The sequence below is a fragment of the Peromyscus eremicus genome, chromosome 10, assembly GCF_949786415.1.
Source record: "Peromyscus eremicus chromosome 10, PerEre_H2_v1, whole genome shotgun sequence".
Lineage (NCBI taxonomy): Eukaryota > Metazoa > Chordata > Mammalia > Rodentia > Cricetidae > Peromyscus > Peromyscus eremicus.
Genome location: NC_081426.1, coordinates 92,367,135 through 92,382,209, shown reverse-complemented (window position 1 = coordinate 92,382,209; position 15,075 = coordinate 92,367,135). Strand labels below are relative to the sequence as shown.

At 43.1% G+C, this 15,075-nt stretch overlaps 1 protein-coding gene across 2 annotated transcripts; it reads right to left on the bottom strand.

The window, feature by feature from the left end:
- Positions 1–4,470: 4,470 nt before the first annotated feature.
- On the bottom strand, positions 4,471–10,061 carry Dmp1 (dentin matrix acidic phosphoprotein 1). 2 transcript variants are annotated; one of them, XM_059275678.1, is made up of 5 exons: positions 10,008–10,061; positions 9,490–9,537; positions 7,219–7,251; positions 7,004–7,048; positions 4,471–5,745 (listed from the first exon to the last, which is right to left on the bottom strand). In XM_059275678.1, the coding sequence occupies exons 1-5, from the start codon at positions 10,059–10,061 to the stop codon at positions 4,471–4,473; spliced, it is 1,455 nt and encodes a 484-aa protein (XP_059131661.1). The 2 variants fall into 2 exon arrangements, with proteins under 2 accessions (XP_059131661.1, XP_059131662.1); XM_059275679.1 differs by lacking the exon at positions 7,004–7,048.
- Between the last annotated feature and the right edge of the window lie 5,014 nt (positions 10,062–15,075).

The window sequence follows — 15,075 nt, the reverse complement described above, 5'->3', positions numbered from 1 at the left end:
CATCGTGGCAGACTTTTAGCAGAGGATGCGCTTTTTTACTTAACTAATCCAGAACAGGTCATCTTAGGATGGTAAGTCGCAAAATGATACTAATACAAAGCTGTTTGCTGCTTTATCGCTAATATTATTAATAAGAAATAAAGTCCACAGATGATTTAGGTTGTCTGTGATGATGTGAAAACTATAAAACACTGAAAGACACCGTTTACGATGAGCAAATGAAAATGACTCTGATTGCACCTATAGACGATGCTTACAGAGCCTGGCCAAGAGGCCGAACTGTCTGACCTCCTGCGCTGGGGTGAGTGAGCGGTGTCCTCCGTGGCGCCCTGGTTACTCTCCTCATGTTTGAAAAGCAAAGCAAGCCAACGATACTCCAGGGACAAACTCCCAACAGGGCCCCTTAACTGCACTCCCAGTTTTCAGAAAATGGTGGAAACACTTCATTTTTCCCCCAAAAGACGATTATCAACCCAAATGGAAGCCCGTCCTCAGGGGAACAGGGGGGTCTCATGTGGGCTTCTCTTCTGTGTCTTCCTGTTTCTGCCTCTTTCTGCTCTCTGTTCTAGAACTTCCTCATCCTTCCAGGTCCCCTGTTTCCACCATCTCTCCCCTTGGTAAGGCTGGAGCAGGGAATGCTGAAGACAGCAGTTCACCTCCCTTTGGCCTTACAGGACAGGGCTGAGAAAACAGTCCCTCCAGGACTCCAGATTGACGCAGCTGAAGACGAATTGTGTCGCCCTTACTTGCACTCCGGCCTTTCCAAAGCACAGAGGAATATAAACCTACACAGTCTGGCCGGCCAGGGTGCGGGTAGAGCAAAGCCCACCGCAGGGAGGAGATGGGGTGAAACAATAAAGCGATAGTGACCCGCGGTGGTTCCCCTTCCCCTAGGCTCACAGGGCCTTCTTCCCCACAGGGAACTTCCAGCAGATCCAGCCTACCGGTTATCAAGGCCGGACTGTGTTACACAAGAGGGCGGCAGCAGGCCTTTCATGTCAGCCACACAGTGAGGCCTCTGAGCAGCCCCTTCATGTATATTCAGTTGTCTCAAACCGTAGTCAGGATCTGTGCGAAGGCAGAAGGGCTTTCTGACCATGGGCCCTCTAACCTGAAGACACTTCTCTGGCTGTGATTTCTGTCCGGTGTGTCCTGGTACAAAGGCAGAGGGAAACCTTGTATACATGTAAATCCTGATTTATCTTGACCACGAAGCCAGCGCTGAGGGAAAAGCAGGGAGAGGAAAACTCAGGGGAGCCACCCCCCCTTAACTAAACCTGCCATAGGCAGTTTCTCAAAAGGCAAAACATCCTTGTTTGTTTTCTGATAACGGGCTGTGTCGTAATTGTTATCATCTGGGAGCTAATGAGGTGCATGTAGAGATACCAAAAGACTCTGGCTAACTTCTTGCCAGGGGAATCAAATCAAGCCTGCCTGTAAAACTGGGGAATGGGGGGTGGGGGGGAGGGTTAGGGCTAGTGGGGAGCGGGGGTCCAATCCATCAAATGAAATAGGGTTATAATTTGTTTAGGGTTTTTTTTCTTCACCTGTACTCAGGCTTAAGAATAGTGAGAAGGTTCCAGAATGGACTATTATAGGATAGTACAAGCTCTCTACACTGGCTACATTTTACAACGACCTGGCACCTTAAAACACCATCAAACCCCAAACTAACCCCAGAACTTTATGAATGGAGCCAGAGCAGAGGCTTTTTAAAGCCCCTCAGGTGGGCTGCAGGCAGGCCTGGGAGCCACCATCTTTGGATACGCACAGTGGCACAGAAGCGGGTTGTTTACATCCTCATCTCATGTTCCCATGACCACTCATAACAGCAAGATCAAGGCTGTGCATGAGTTAAAGTTCTGATGAATAATTGCAGTTCTTGATGTTGTAATTTACCAAGTGGTATCAGGCCATGAAACAGTTTAACTTCCTGCAGGGTGGATTACACACTGAGGAATCTCTTCTTTGCCCACATTTTCTTTTTTTCTTTTTTTTTTTTTTTTTTTTTTTTTTTTTTGGTATTTCGAGACAGGGTTTCTCTGTGTAGTTTTAGTGCCTGTCCTGGATCTCACTCTGTAGACCAGGCTGGCCTCGAACTCACAGAGATCCGCTTGGCTCTGCCTCCCAAGTGCTGGGATTAAAGGCTTGTACCAACACCACCCAGCCATTGCCCACATTTCCCAAGGCCAACATTTTACTGATTTTAACTGAATTTTGTGTATTTTTTAATGTCACATTGATAATTCAGTCTAAAATCAATTTCATCTGAATAATATTAAATAATAAATGAATAAAAATAAAAGCCAGTAAGGTACAATCATTCTAAAGCCCAGTAAATACTTTTCTCTTCAGCTAGTAAAAGACATTCAACATTTGAGTTAAGAAACAGAATATTATGTAATTACAAATACATTCGTGTGTTCTCTTACTATATAGATATGTTATATTCATAATATATATATATATATATATATATATTAGTGAGGATGAATATTAACCTGTCTTAATGAGTTTTCAAAATACTATCACCTATGCCTCAAGCACCTAAGAGGCCCCAGAATGGGACAATTGTCTTTGAAGGAGCTGTGAGTTCACAGGAACTCTGACAATCACTACAAGGAGCCTAGAACCCAAACATACATGTGTGAGTGGGGTATAGCAGAATAATTCCAGGTCATGCTCCAGATGCCCTAAATTAAAATCTCAAAGGGAAGGACCAGAGAATGCACATGCATATTTAGATGTGTATATGCATGCATGTATATATCCTCAAAGGAACACAGCTTTGATCTTTGCAGGGAAAGATAAAGGCATCACACCTAAGTCTGGATTCTTTTGGCTCAGTGGTGGGGAAATCCACATGTTCTGCAGTGTGCATCCAAGGGTAAACACACCAGTCAGCCAGAAGTGCCGAGGTGAAATGTTTCCCTCCCAGACACAAATGCTTCAGGATTTTGTTTTCCTGGACCTTCTAGAATACGCAGATGAGCCTCTGGAAGAACAGTAAGAACTAATACTGATCTCAAACATCCTAAGCTTTTGATGTGGCCTCATACCAAAGCTAAGAATCCAATCTCCCCTCCTTACCTGAAGCAAGTGTATTTAGTGCATTATCACAAACACATACATCTTTGTTTTCAGTTATGTGTAAGTATGTGGGGGGGGGAGGTATGTGCACATGAGTACAGGTGTGCTTGGAGGCTAGAGGCATAAGAGCACCCTGGAGATGGAGTTACGGACAGTTGTGAGCCACCAAACGTGGGTGCTGGGACCCAACTTCAGGTCCTCTACATAAGCTGGATGAGCTCTTACCCAATTAACTGTCTCTCTGGCCCTCTTCAACATATCATTTTTATCATACTGCTACCTCAATTGCAAAGAAATTTTTCATGAAGTAATTAAAGAAAAATATGTTTATCTTAATAAAATAAAATAATCAGAAATGTTGCAGAGAAAGAATTGTCTACCATGATTTATATCCTAATAATCAAAGGCACCATAATAAATAAGCACACAATTCCTCTGGGTATTATTATCTTTATTACAAAACAAATACTTTTTCATGAGGTAAAACTTCAATAGCACTTGACAAAAAAATACAAAAAAACAAAAAACAGTCGAGTCCTACGTACAGAATGTTGCTATTTGCAACACATGTAAAAGACTCTGGATAGTTTGGGGGAAAAAATAAAGCTATACAACCTTGTTAAAATTATTTTTTTTCTCCTATCTCCCCACCAAATTATCCATATCATCATCAATAAGGCAGTGTTTACAGAAGGTCCACAAAAGCACTGAATGGGGTAAATGAATTGGGGAAAATAAAATGTTTATCCAAGATAACCCACTGTACCATGGCTTGAGAACTCCTTTACAAGCTAAACATTGATTGTATAAGATTTAATACTGTTTCCCTCAAGAATAAATAGAATTTATATTGTCTTCAGCTGAGAGATTCTATGGAACCCTCCAACTCAGGCTTTGCGGCCGTGAAACCCTCTAGTTCTCCAGGGCGAAGCTGGTCTCCCTTGCTGTGGCCCACACATTCTCTGCAGACCTCTGCCATGGCATGGGCCCCCTTCACTGGTGCTCTTTAATGTTTCCGTTTTGCCTGTCTCTCTATAGGCTCCTCGGGAGCAAAGTAGCCTGAGACACCCACCCGTCCCCAGCCCTTAGTGCTGTGCCTGGTGCTTCACAGAACCCCAATAACTGTCGGGTTAGTGAGTCAGGGCAACTTCATCTGTGAGGCCACTGCGCACACCTTCCTTGGTTCACTCTCCCTGTGTGTGTTCCGACGTCGTGCGGCATTACTTCAACTCCCTAGGAAACAGAGTAACGTGAGCAACTCCTCACAGAAGGAAAAGGTCCTGGCTTTACGTCTGATCAAATCATAAGTTACAGTTGCAGCGAACTCCCTCCTCTTGGGCCCCCAAGCCCCCCTCCTGTGAGAGCCCTTCCTGAGTCAGGCTAGTAGCCGTCTTGGCAGTCGTTGTCATCCTGGTCCCCGATGGGTTTGTTGTGGTACGCATCGACTGTGAGTTTCCTGCCGTCCGCCTCCAGGTTTCTGGGGTGGCGGTCTTCCTCACTGCTGGACGTGCTCTCTGTAGAGGTGCTGTCCTCTTTGGACCTGCTGCTGTCCCGGGAGTCACTGTCACTGTCCTCCTGCTCAGACTGGCTCTCCTGGCTCCTGCTCTCCCCTGACGCGCTCTGGGACCGCAGGCCTTCCTGGCTGGAGCTGTCCCCGTCCTGGGCCGACTCCCGACTCTCCTCGCTGGACTCGCTGTCGGCTTGCTCCTCTGTGGACCGGCTCTCTGAGCTGGAGAGTGTGTTCAGGCTGTCCTCCTCACTGGACTGGCTGCTGTCTTCTCGGTCGCCCGCCTGACTGGTGTAATCGGGGTTGTCACCCCTGGGCTCGCTGGCCACCCCCTCCTGAGACTCACTGCTGCTTTCCTGGGACGGCCCATCGGCCTCCTCGCTGGACTCACTGCTGGTGTCTTGTCCCTCTGGACTGTCTTCCTGGGACCGGCTCTCGGCTGTGTCCTCCTTGGAGACGGTGTCCTCTGTGGAGTCACTCTGGGTTTCCCTGCTCCTGCTGTCTGGGCGCTCACCTCTGTCACCTTCCTCGGAGACCTGGGACCTTCTGAAGGACTTGCTGCTGCTTGACAGTTCCACAGACTGGCTGTCGTCTGGATCCCGAGCGCTCGTGAGCTCCTGGTCCCCTTTGGATTCTTTTGACCTGATGCCAGCGCTGCTCATCCTGGTGTGGCCTCGGTCGCTCCTGGTACCCTCGGGGTCATCACTCAGCATCCCTTCTTCATCATCAAACTCAGAGCCGTCCCCATGGCTGCTCTCCCCCTCACTGCCCCCTCCGACCCAATGTTCCTCGCTCTCACTGTCCTGAGTGGAGTCACCGGCCTCAGGCCGGCTGGCTGCCTCATCCTCACGGTCCCTGCTGTCACTGGGGGCATCTTGGGCGTGGTCTTCTCGAGAGTCTTCACTGGATTGTGTGGTGTCTGCCGAGTCCTCATCACTGTCCGGTCTGGAGCGTCCTCCCCATTCAGGTCCTGGGCCGTTGTCCTCGTCACCAAAGGTGTCGTCTCCACTGTCGTCTTCATCATCTTCCTTCTCAGCTTCTGTCCCCACACTCTTAGAGAGACCACCCGCGGGTCTGTAAGCATGCTGGTCACCATCAGAGTCCACATCCTCTTCAGACTCAGTGCTGACGCTGGGGTCATCGTTCGCCTGAAGTCAAGGTAAACAGCTGCAGTCAGTGTCCAGGAGCTGAGGGAGAGGGAGCTATCTAAAGATGGGCTCTTTCCGCTTTTCCTCCATGTGTTCCCACATCACTATCAGAACTTAAATGAGAAGGAGGAATAGGTTGAAACTCAAGTGAATTCTTTCTTTCTGCTCTCTCTTTCTCTCTCTCTCTCTCTCTCCAGTGTTTTATCCTGTAACGCACGCTACACTGACCTTGAACTTACTGTGTAGCCCAGGCTGGGCTTAAACTAACGGTGGTCCTCCTGCCTCAACTGCTTGCATGCTGGAATTGCAGACATGAGCCACCATACCTAGGTACTTTCTCTTGTATATGGTGCATCCCTCACTGCTGCAGCCCTACACTGCCTCGTGTATGATACATCACACCTTTCTTAAGCAGCAGTTTCTACCCACCCTTGAGAAATGAGAGAATCCTAAGTCAATAATCACAAACTCTCCCCTAAAGGGGTATTTTCCCAAGTGCTATGGTTTTGAATTACTGTAAGGTCTTTGATGAAAGTCTAGTAAGTAAGGATAAGGAGGCTAATGACCTGGCCCTGTATAGGATACAAAAGAAGTCTGCACTTCAGAAAGAGCCACACTCCTGCATTTGCTGAGGTACTCACAGGACTGAGCGTAACAACAGAACAGAGCTAGGGAGATCACTCACTCGGTGGTAAAGCCCTCGCTTTCCAAGTGTGACAGCACACACACACACACACACACACACACACACACACACACACACAGAGGATACCTTTAAATGAAAGATTTCTGCCTTTCTTATCCCCCCAGGATCACATTGGAACTGTCTTAAAGAGACAGGCACCCCTAGAGCAGTTGTTTTTATTAAAGTCATTACTTATCTAACATGGTCAGTGTGTGCAGTGTGTGTGTGTACATATGTGTTTATGTATGTGTGTATGTGTATGTGTGTGTGTTTGTGTATTCTGTGTGTGTTTCAGTTGTTTTGTTTTTCCCCTTGTTTTGTCTTTTTTTTTTTTTAACTAAGAAGGACATTTAGGGACACAACATCTCATGTGATAAAAAATGAAGGAACAATATGTTCACATTTGAATTTTCTTCTCTCACTTTTCCTTTTTTATTTTATGGGATTGTTTATCCTGCATAACCAATGGTTAGAAAATATTATATTTAGAACCGTTGCCAGGTAATTTAATCTCCCATCGTTTTCCCTTGAGTCCTAAGGAGCCAGAGAAGCTGAGGAAGCCTGTTTAATTACCTGTTCCTCTGAGCTAACTTTGGTCTCGTCTGATGACTCACTGTTCTGAAAGGGAAAAGAAAAATGTTTATTTCCCTTCTGTAATTTCCAAGGAAAAATATGGTACGCATCACTTGCCCGACATTTGTATTCACTGCTTTCAGAACGGTGAAAGGGGACAGAGCACTAAAGTTACTTCACGAGACATTCATGACAGTAATAAGAGAGAGAGTTACCGTGGGGGGTGGTGGTGACTGAGCCAAACCGCCCTGTGTGAGGAAAGGAAAGCCAATTATTCTCCAGAAGTAGTTATGTCGCTGCAAATATTTACAATCATTTCCGGTGATTTTTAAATTTGAGGGGTATGTGTCATACTCTTATATTATAATAGAATGTCTAAAATCTGAGGCAAAACATGTAAAAACCTGAGATATGTTGAAATAAATATGGAAGATTCCTGTATTTCTGACACCTTTCCAACTACGTCTACTCTGAAGTTGGCTGCTCCTACAACCAAAGGAAATGTAATATAGGACAATGTTGGGACTCAGAATCCAGAGTCAGTCTCAGTTAACTCGCTGCCTCCTGGCTTTGACCTTAAAAACAGCCATCTTGGTGTTGGCATTGCCAGTCACGTGTCCAGGAACCTCTTAAGGCTCAGGTAATCTGGAATGCTGCTTATATATGGAAGAGTGGGCAACTCTTGAACTGACTAACAGTTTCTTATTCATACGCTAAGAAAATTACCACGCACTGTGTGATACTACGAGATGGCTGAGAGTGGATTCAGCCAATGGCATGGGAACATCTTTGATACTGTTCAGTGTGATATAGGCCAAAGAAATAATCCATTTTGAGTATTTCCACCTTATAAAATTCAGGAATAGACAGGATTGAATTGAGAAAGCCATTCAGCCCTTTGTGGAGTCTGCAGAGGACAACGACATCAATGTTAAATGTAACTGCAACGGTCACAGTTGTGATTTCTTTCACTTCCCCAGGTCTCATGAGAAGCCTAAGAACTGCTGGGCACATCTGCCCGGTCCTCTATCCCACCATCTCTGCTCTTCTCCTTCTCCTAAACACAGAGAAGTCCCATGTGACACACCCAAGGAACTAAACAGAAAGGGGACAGTTGCTACTGGCTTATCTTCCACCTGCCTCTCAACAGTGCTAGTCTGGGGAATGTCAGAGAAAGGTGCTGCGAACGTTGCCTTTGCTCCATGATGCAGCAAGCAGGCCCAACTGCAAACTACTGCAGTCAACTATCGCTTGGAATTTCCAGAAGAGAGCGAAACATTGGTGTTTTTCCCGTGATTTGAGAGCAAGGCATGTTGTAAGTCTCTGTTTAAATGAGAGAGAAGATTTAAAATGGATGCTTTTAAATCAGTCAGCCAATGGACAAAAGTTCGTAGTATATCCTGCAATCTCCATTCTCGCCCTAGGCAGGGCCAGGACCCAACTCCAGGCTTCTGACTTTGTTTGGTAAATAGTGAGAGTGTTGGGCCCAAGCTGCATCCTATAAAAAAGCCAACAGGAAGCCAAGCAATATGCAAAGCACTCTGAGTTAGTCTTTAACCTTGACCTGCAGCACCAGTCTCAAGAAGTGCAGACCTGGCTCCCTTCTCAGGGGGATGAGAGGTGGCTGTGATCTATCATAGGAAGTAAAAATGTAGACCCTTCAGCCACAGTGTCGCTAATGTAGGTCTTCCTCTAAAGTTTGTTAAGAATATACCCTGGACAGACTACATCAATCCCTGTGCCTCCATTTCTGCTGATTACAGTGGAAATAAAATAAACCTAGTTCATTGTGTTGGTGGGAAAATGAGAAATAGGAGTCATACCAAACAGTCAGAACTCTGCCCGGCAGCGGTTCTTGCGTGACTGGTTATCAGCAACCATGAAGTGACTGAGAGTTCAGCACTCAGTCAACATCACCATCGTGACAAGGACTCTAGTGTCTTGTCATCTTTCTTCCCTCATTCCCAGGTTCTCTACTCCTTGCCTTCTAGACAGCTCTTGTCTGCAGACTTCAAGTTCCGGTCTCTCAAGAACAGCCGGGTCATTGTTAGTCATCCCCATGTCCTGTGGTCCCCATCATTATAAAAACAAAACTTAAGCCGGGCGGTGGTGGCGCACGCCTTTAATCCCAGCACTTGGGAGGCAGAGCCAGGCGGATCTCTGTGAGTTCGAGACCAGCCTGGGCTACCAAGTGAGTCCCAGGAAAGGCGCAAAGCTACACAGAGAAACCCTGTCTCGAAAAACAAAACAAAACAAAAAAAAAAAAAGCATAAAAACAAAACTTAAAAAGGTTTTCTCACCAAATTACACTACGTGAGAACTGAAGCATTATTTCCTTAAATGAACTAAAAGTCATAGTTCTTACTACTTGGTATTTACATGCTTTTGAGTTATCACCAGTTTTATCATTTGCCATTGAATCAACTAGGTTATACTAATCACATATTAAAATTCAAATATTTCAGAGTGTTTTATTTTCTACCTACCATCCACTCTTCTGAGCTCTCGGATTCAGGATTCTGATACCTGGCAACCTAGAAAGAAGAACAGACACAATAAACCCACGGGGGAATTCCCAAGGCAGCAATTATTAACCCTTCATATACTGGGGAGCAGTGATAGATGACTTTTAGCCCATCTTAGGACCACTGGGGGTCTTGCTAAAACTCGACTTTCTATATCCATTCTCAGAGAATCTGGGTAGTGGGTCTGAGGTGAAATTCAAGAATGTGAATTTCTAACAGATGCCTAATTAATGCTGATTCTACAACTCAGGGGTGATGCTTTGAAGACCATTGCTATGAGGAAAAAGATGAGACTCACAGCTGTATGAACGGAGGTGAACAGAATAAGAAGGGACTTGGCTGATGTTTAAAGAAAACAGCTTCCTGAACAAATGACTGTTGTTCTTATCTTACTGAAGGATGCACAACCACCTGGTTCATAGTCACTGAAACGATGTTGTTTTCAGTATAAGAGGGTGGTATCTCTACATTATACTTACTGGGAGGGCACAGGCTGACCCCCACAGGAACATAAGTAGGACACCGGTCTTCATATTTGCATGCGATCCCTCCACCTGTAATGAAAGTCATGGATGTTTCACTTCATGATACAGAAACCAGGATGCTTTCATTTGTACTTTGCTTTTCCTATCACAAAGCCCTCTTAAATATCTTCATCTTCTGATGAGTAAGTGGACAGAGGATGCGTGCTGCATCTATATGATGGAACAGCATTTGACCACAAAATAGAACAAAGCACTGATATGTGCTGCGAAGTAGAGGAGCCTTGACAGCATTATACAGATTGAGAGGGAGACAGATAGAAAAAAAAAAAAACACAGTTGTATGACTCATTTATATAAAGCGTCTAAAATGTGCAACTCTCTAGGCAAAGAAAGCAGATTCATGGTTTTCAGGGCTTAGAAAGATGGGGTGTCAAGAAGTGATGACTGTGAGGTGCAGATGTCTTTTGTAGGTGATGAAAATATCCTTAAAGGGATTATGGTAAACATTCACGTCTGTAAAGTACCGTATGCTTCAAACAGAGGAAGTGCAATATAAATTACACCTCCATAAAACTGTTTAAAATGTCAAAGAAAACCTCACTCTTCAGAGACAAAAAAATACCTCAAAGAGGACACTTACAAACATTTTTTTACTAATTCATAAGATATAAGTGAGAAAATGGTTTAAAAAGAGAGAATAGAGAAGTTTCCAGATGAATATAAGTAATAATTTAATATTAATAAGAATTTATAATAATTCTGCGGTGTAGTACTACAGAGCAACCTAGCCAGCTTATTCCCCTAAAATTAACACCTCTTTCTCTCTCTGTCTCTCTACCTCCCTCCCTCTCTCCCCCCATGTGTATGTATGTGGATGTGTGCGTGTGTGTGTGTGTGTGTGTGTGTGTGTGTGTGTGTGTGTGCTCAGCCATTTTTATAGCTATATAATAAAGTCTAGACAAAAATAACTTGGTTTTGCACGTTTTGTTTTGGTCTTCAAGCCACGCTCTGTGGCAGGTTTCATATTACAGCCGCAGAAAGCTCTTAATGCCTGCTGTGATGCATTCAGTCATACATTATACATGATTATGCTAAATTCTCTTAGGTGTCCTTCATAGCAAGGAAGGGTCTGGAGAAGACTGGAGGTTTGGGGTACATTGGTGAGTCACATTGAGAGAAACAGCCCAAATCAAGCTGCACTTCATTTCAAACTTTGTGAACCACTGGTTTCAAAAATAATTTGTCCTTCATTTCAACACAGACCTACCCAGCGCTGATGTAAAAAGCTATCAAGACACTTGGAAGGAAAATGATTTTCCGGTGGTAGTAAACCTTCACAGCTGCCCTGACAGACACACTTGATTTACTTTCATGTGCTTTTAAAAATGCTGCAAGTTCATTTCAGACTCCCTATTCATTAGTTTCTTTCTTTATATATAAATACATGTTATAAAGTGAAAAGACATTTAAGCCATAGATTCTCAACTTTGCCTATCTATTAGTATAAGATGGGAATTTTAAAAAATATTTTCTTTATTATAATTTTACATACTACATATTAATTTATTCTTAAGTTTTTTACCTAATATCACCTGGGAAGAACATATTAAAAAATCTTCAACTGTACCTAAAATAAGTCTAATTCAACAGATGTGGTTTCTTACAATCAAAGCATTTTTTAAAAGTTCTTAGATCCACTCTTTTGAAAAAGTTTTTAAAAAATTCCCAAATGCAATTTTCTCAAAATAACTGCATGTCAATAGCTTTGGCTTCCCAGGCGAAGGAAAGTTATGCAAATCTCCTTTACAATTTGAGTAGAGTTATAACTTCATAACTCTATCAAATATCCCAGAAAACACCAGTGACTACTGAGTTCTCTTGCATTTCCTTTCATTTCTCTATTACCTAATAACAAAATGTGGAGATGCAATATGTAGTTTCTCTGAACCACTAAAGGTTGCGGGTGGGTTTCCACCAGGAAGGGTGTGGCATCGTTGTTGAAGTTTCTCAGGAGTGGAGTGGTGTGAAGCATAAGAAGACGCACTTACTTGCTCAGGCCTCTAGAAATACCATTTACATCCCAATCTAAAACAGTAATTTCCCCCAGTAGAAGATTGGAATCCAAAACAAGACAACCTAGTGTCGTAGGAGAGCTGATGTTAGCTCCTAGAGAACATAGCCCCATTGAAGAAAATCAAATGTTAAAACCTATGTTGGGTCTTCAATAAGTATTTTTGCTGTGCTAATGATGTTTTTGTGAAGTATATTTCCAAATGAAAACACCAAACTTCTGTGAACTTTTTAGCTACTCTCCAAGAAAGAGTAGAAGATTCTGTGTTAACAGGTTAACAGGGTAGCTACAGGACCATGTGTATATCCTGAGTCCAGAGCCACAAGCTCTCTCCTTCAATACCTGGTTATAGGATCTCTGCATTCAATATGTGGTCATTTCATAAGAGCACTCAAGTGAGGGAACTCAATGGCCATGACTTGACTCATCTATCCGGAAGTCACTGTACTAGTGTCTTTCTGCCCTCTGAATGGTTAGCCCAGAGTTGAAAAGATCTAGTAGTCATGGTCTGGAAAGGGACTATCGTCTAGTTTTCAAGTATGTCCAAAACTCTATGTTAAGTAAAGCAACTTGTTTTAGAATTTCCTCAAAGCTGAGTTTCACCTGTAAGGTATAGATCTTTGTGTAAACTGAAATGAAGGGATGGACCAAAGGAAAGAAACCAAAGAGTGGAGAGTCACAGGCTCTTTTTAAACCCTTGGGAAATAACTTAGGTGTATTTTCTTCTTGTTGTTAACCTTGAGAATACTAACTAACAATATATTTACTTACTAGCCATTGAGATATAGTTGTTAAGAACAGCCAATGTACCAGGCACTGTTCTAGGTGCTGAAAAACAATACTTATTATATCATAAAAGTAAAAAATGTTATTACTACAATCAACTAATCAGTGCCTACTTTAATTTCTTCACCATTACTCTTTGAAAATAAAGTGGAATTTGATCAGAATGTATATTCTATTAGAATTCAAAGCACTAAATGAGTAAATAAAATTTCCCTATCTTTCCTGTGACTGTGATTGCCTCTAGGACAATTGCTACTCAATATTATACACCTTCATCCACAGTGGGATAACCATGAAGTGCCCCCAAATATAGGTAGTTTAAAAACAAGAAACCTCTAGACATCTGAGACACCTTGATCCACATCACCATTTGGTGAACAGTAAACCGACTAAATAACCTTTAGAAAATTGTTTGTTCACATGTTTTTAATCAACAAGATTAAGGTAGGATAGGCCACAATAGTGTCAGTTAATCAGAAAGTTGAGGTAACCAGGAGTCATTGCTCTTGAAGAGGACAACTTGCTTCCTCCATGCAGCATCTTCTAGATGTCATAAGAAGCACATGGCCTGACCACTCTCTGTTGTGGAGGACAGATACTCCAGCTATTGATGAGGTGACGTAAATGTAGAGAGTAAAATCATGTCTGATGGGAATGTGTGTGTGTGTGTGTGTGTGTGTGTGTGTGTGTGTGTGTGTGTACCTGAGTGAACTATCCTAGAAAATGTTCTAAATTACATTTAGAATCCCACTCAACCTTTATTGAAGCTGCATACAAAGCATTATACTAACGTGAATATCCAGCTACCCAAATACACACCGTAATTATCATGTGCTCGGTTCATCCCAATGATCTTGGCATCACCTTTCAATTGCATACACAACTCATAATGACTACCATTGTTCTCTGAAAGGCTACATGCTGTTTAATTTACATGGCTGTGTTTTAAAACTCCTGCCACACAAGTTTAGATCCTTTCGCATTTTCATATCTAAGACATCTACATATAAGAGTTTGATTAATTAAAGCTAAACTCCAAGGAGACTTTCCCATCAGCCCCTGTTTAGTAAACTTTCTCTTTCAGAAGTAATTATACAGAGATCTAATTAAAGCATTGCCAGGAAAACACCTGGCTTCTTTGACTTAACGTGTCATTTTAATATCATTTTCTCCTGTGACATTGACTACAAAAACAAAAATAAGAACCTGTTTTCCTCAAAGCTTAGCTCTCCACACCTTCCTCTGAGAACCAATACTTTGTAACATGTACATATTTCATATTTTTCAAACACCAAAGCAAAAGTTACTTTAAAAAATGGAGTGATGAAAATGTCTTACCCTCTCTAGTTCACAAGGTCTTTTCCCAAAAGGTCAAAAACCAAGTTGAAGTTCTCACAGCGGAATCTCGAAGAAGCGGCTCTCCAGCTGCTGCTCTGAGCACCAACCAGCCTGACAGTGCAGAATTTAAACTCTGCTGCAGGTCCTCGGAAACCAATCAGCCCCAGGCTGGCGGGGACTGACATCAGAGGTGTCACCGGGACCCCATCCACCCACGCTTCCTCCAGCTGGCATAGTGGCCGTTCCCTAAAAAGCTCTTGTGGTTCTCAAATGACTAGACTAGTTCCCATTAAATTGAAGATCTTCCTAAAGCTTCATTTTGCTTTCTAAATATATGTCATTCACATCCATGCAAGCTTGTGGACATCACAAACAATGACAATGTCTCCCGCCCACTAACTGACCCCAGCAGACCCAGGGATGAGAAAAGAAGAGCCTGAGAGGGGCAGAAAATTTCCTGTTGATGCGTATTTCCAGGTAGTACATGAGGGAAGCTACTCAAGGTTTAGATTTTCTTAAGTTGTTAGTGTTGAGAATATGGGCTTTTATTTCCTCTCTTCTTTTAACAGTCTCTACCCACCCCTTATCCATCTGTATACAGAGACTCCAAATTCTTACAGATCTAAGGAAGCCATATACGCACAGTTTCATGTGAATAGGAAATGTTAAAGTACCTCCCTCAAGTAATTTTTATTTTTACCAACAAAAAAGAATTTAATCCTCCACTATCCCCTGAAACTACTTAGCACATTTTAGTAATTTTTGAAATCAGAGCTGGGTTAGAGGAATGCTAGCGAGGTGGATTGCATCCAAAGAAGTTTTGCCAGGAGAGTCGACTTCATCACCAAAAATGAAATGAAATGAATA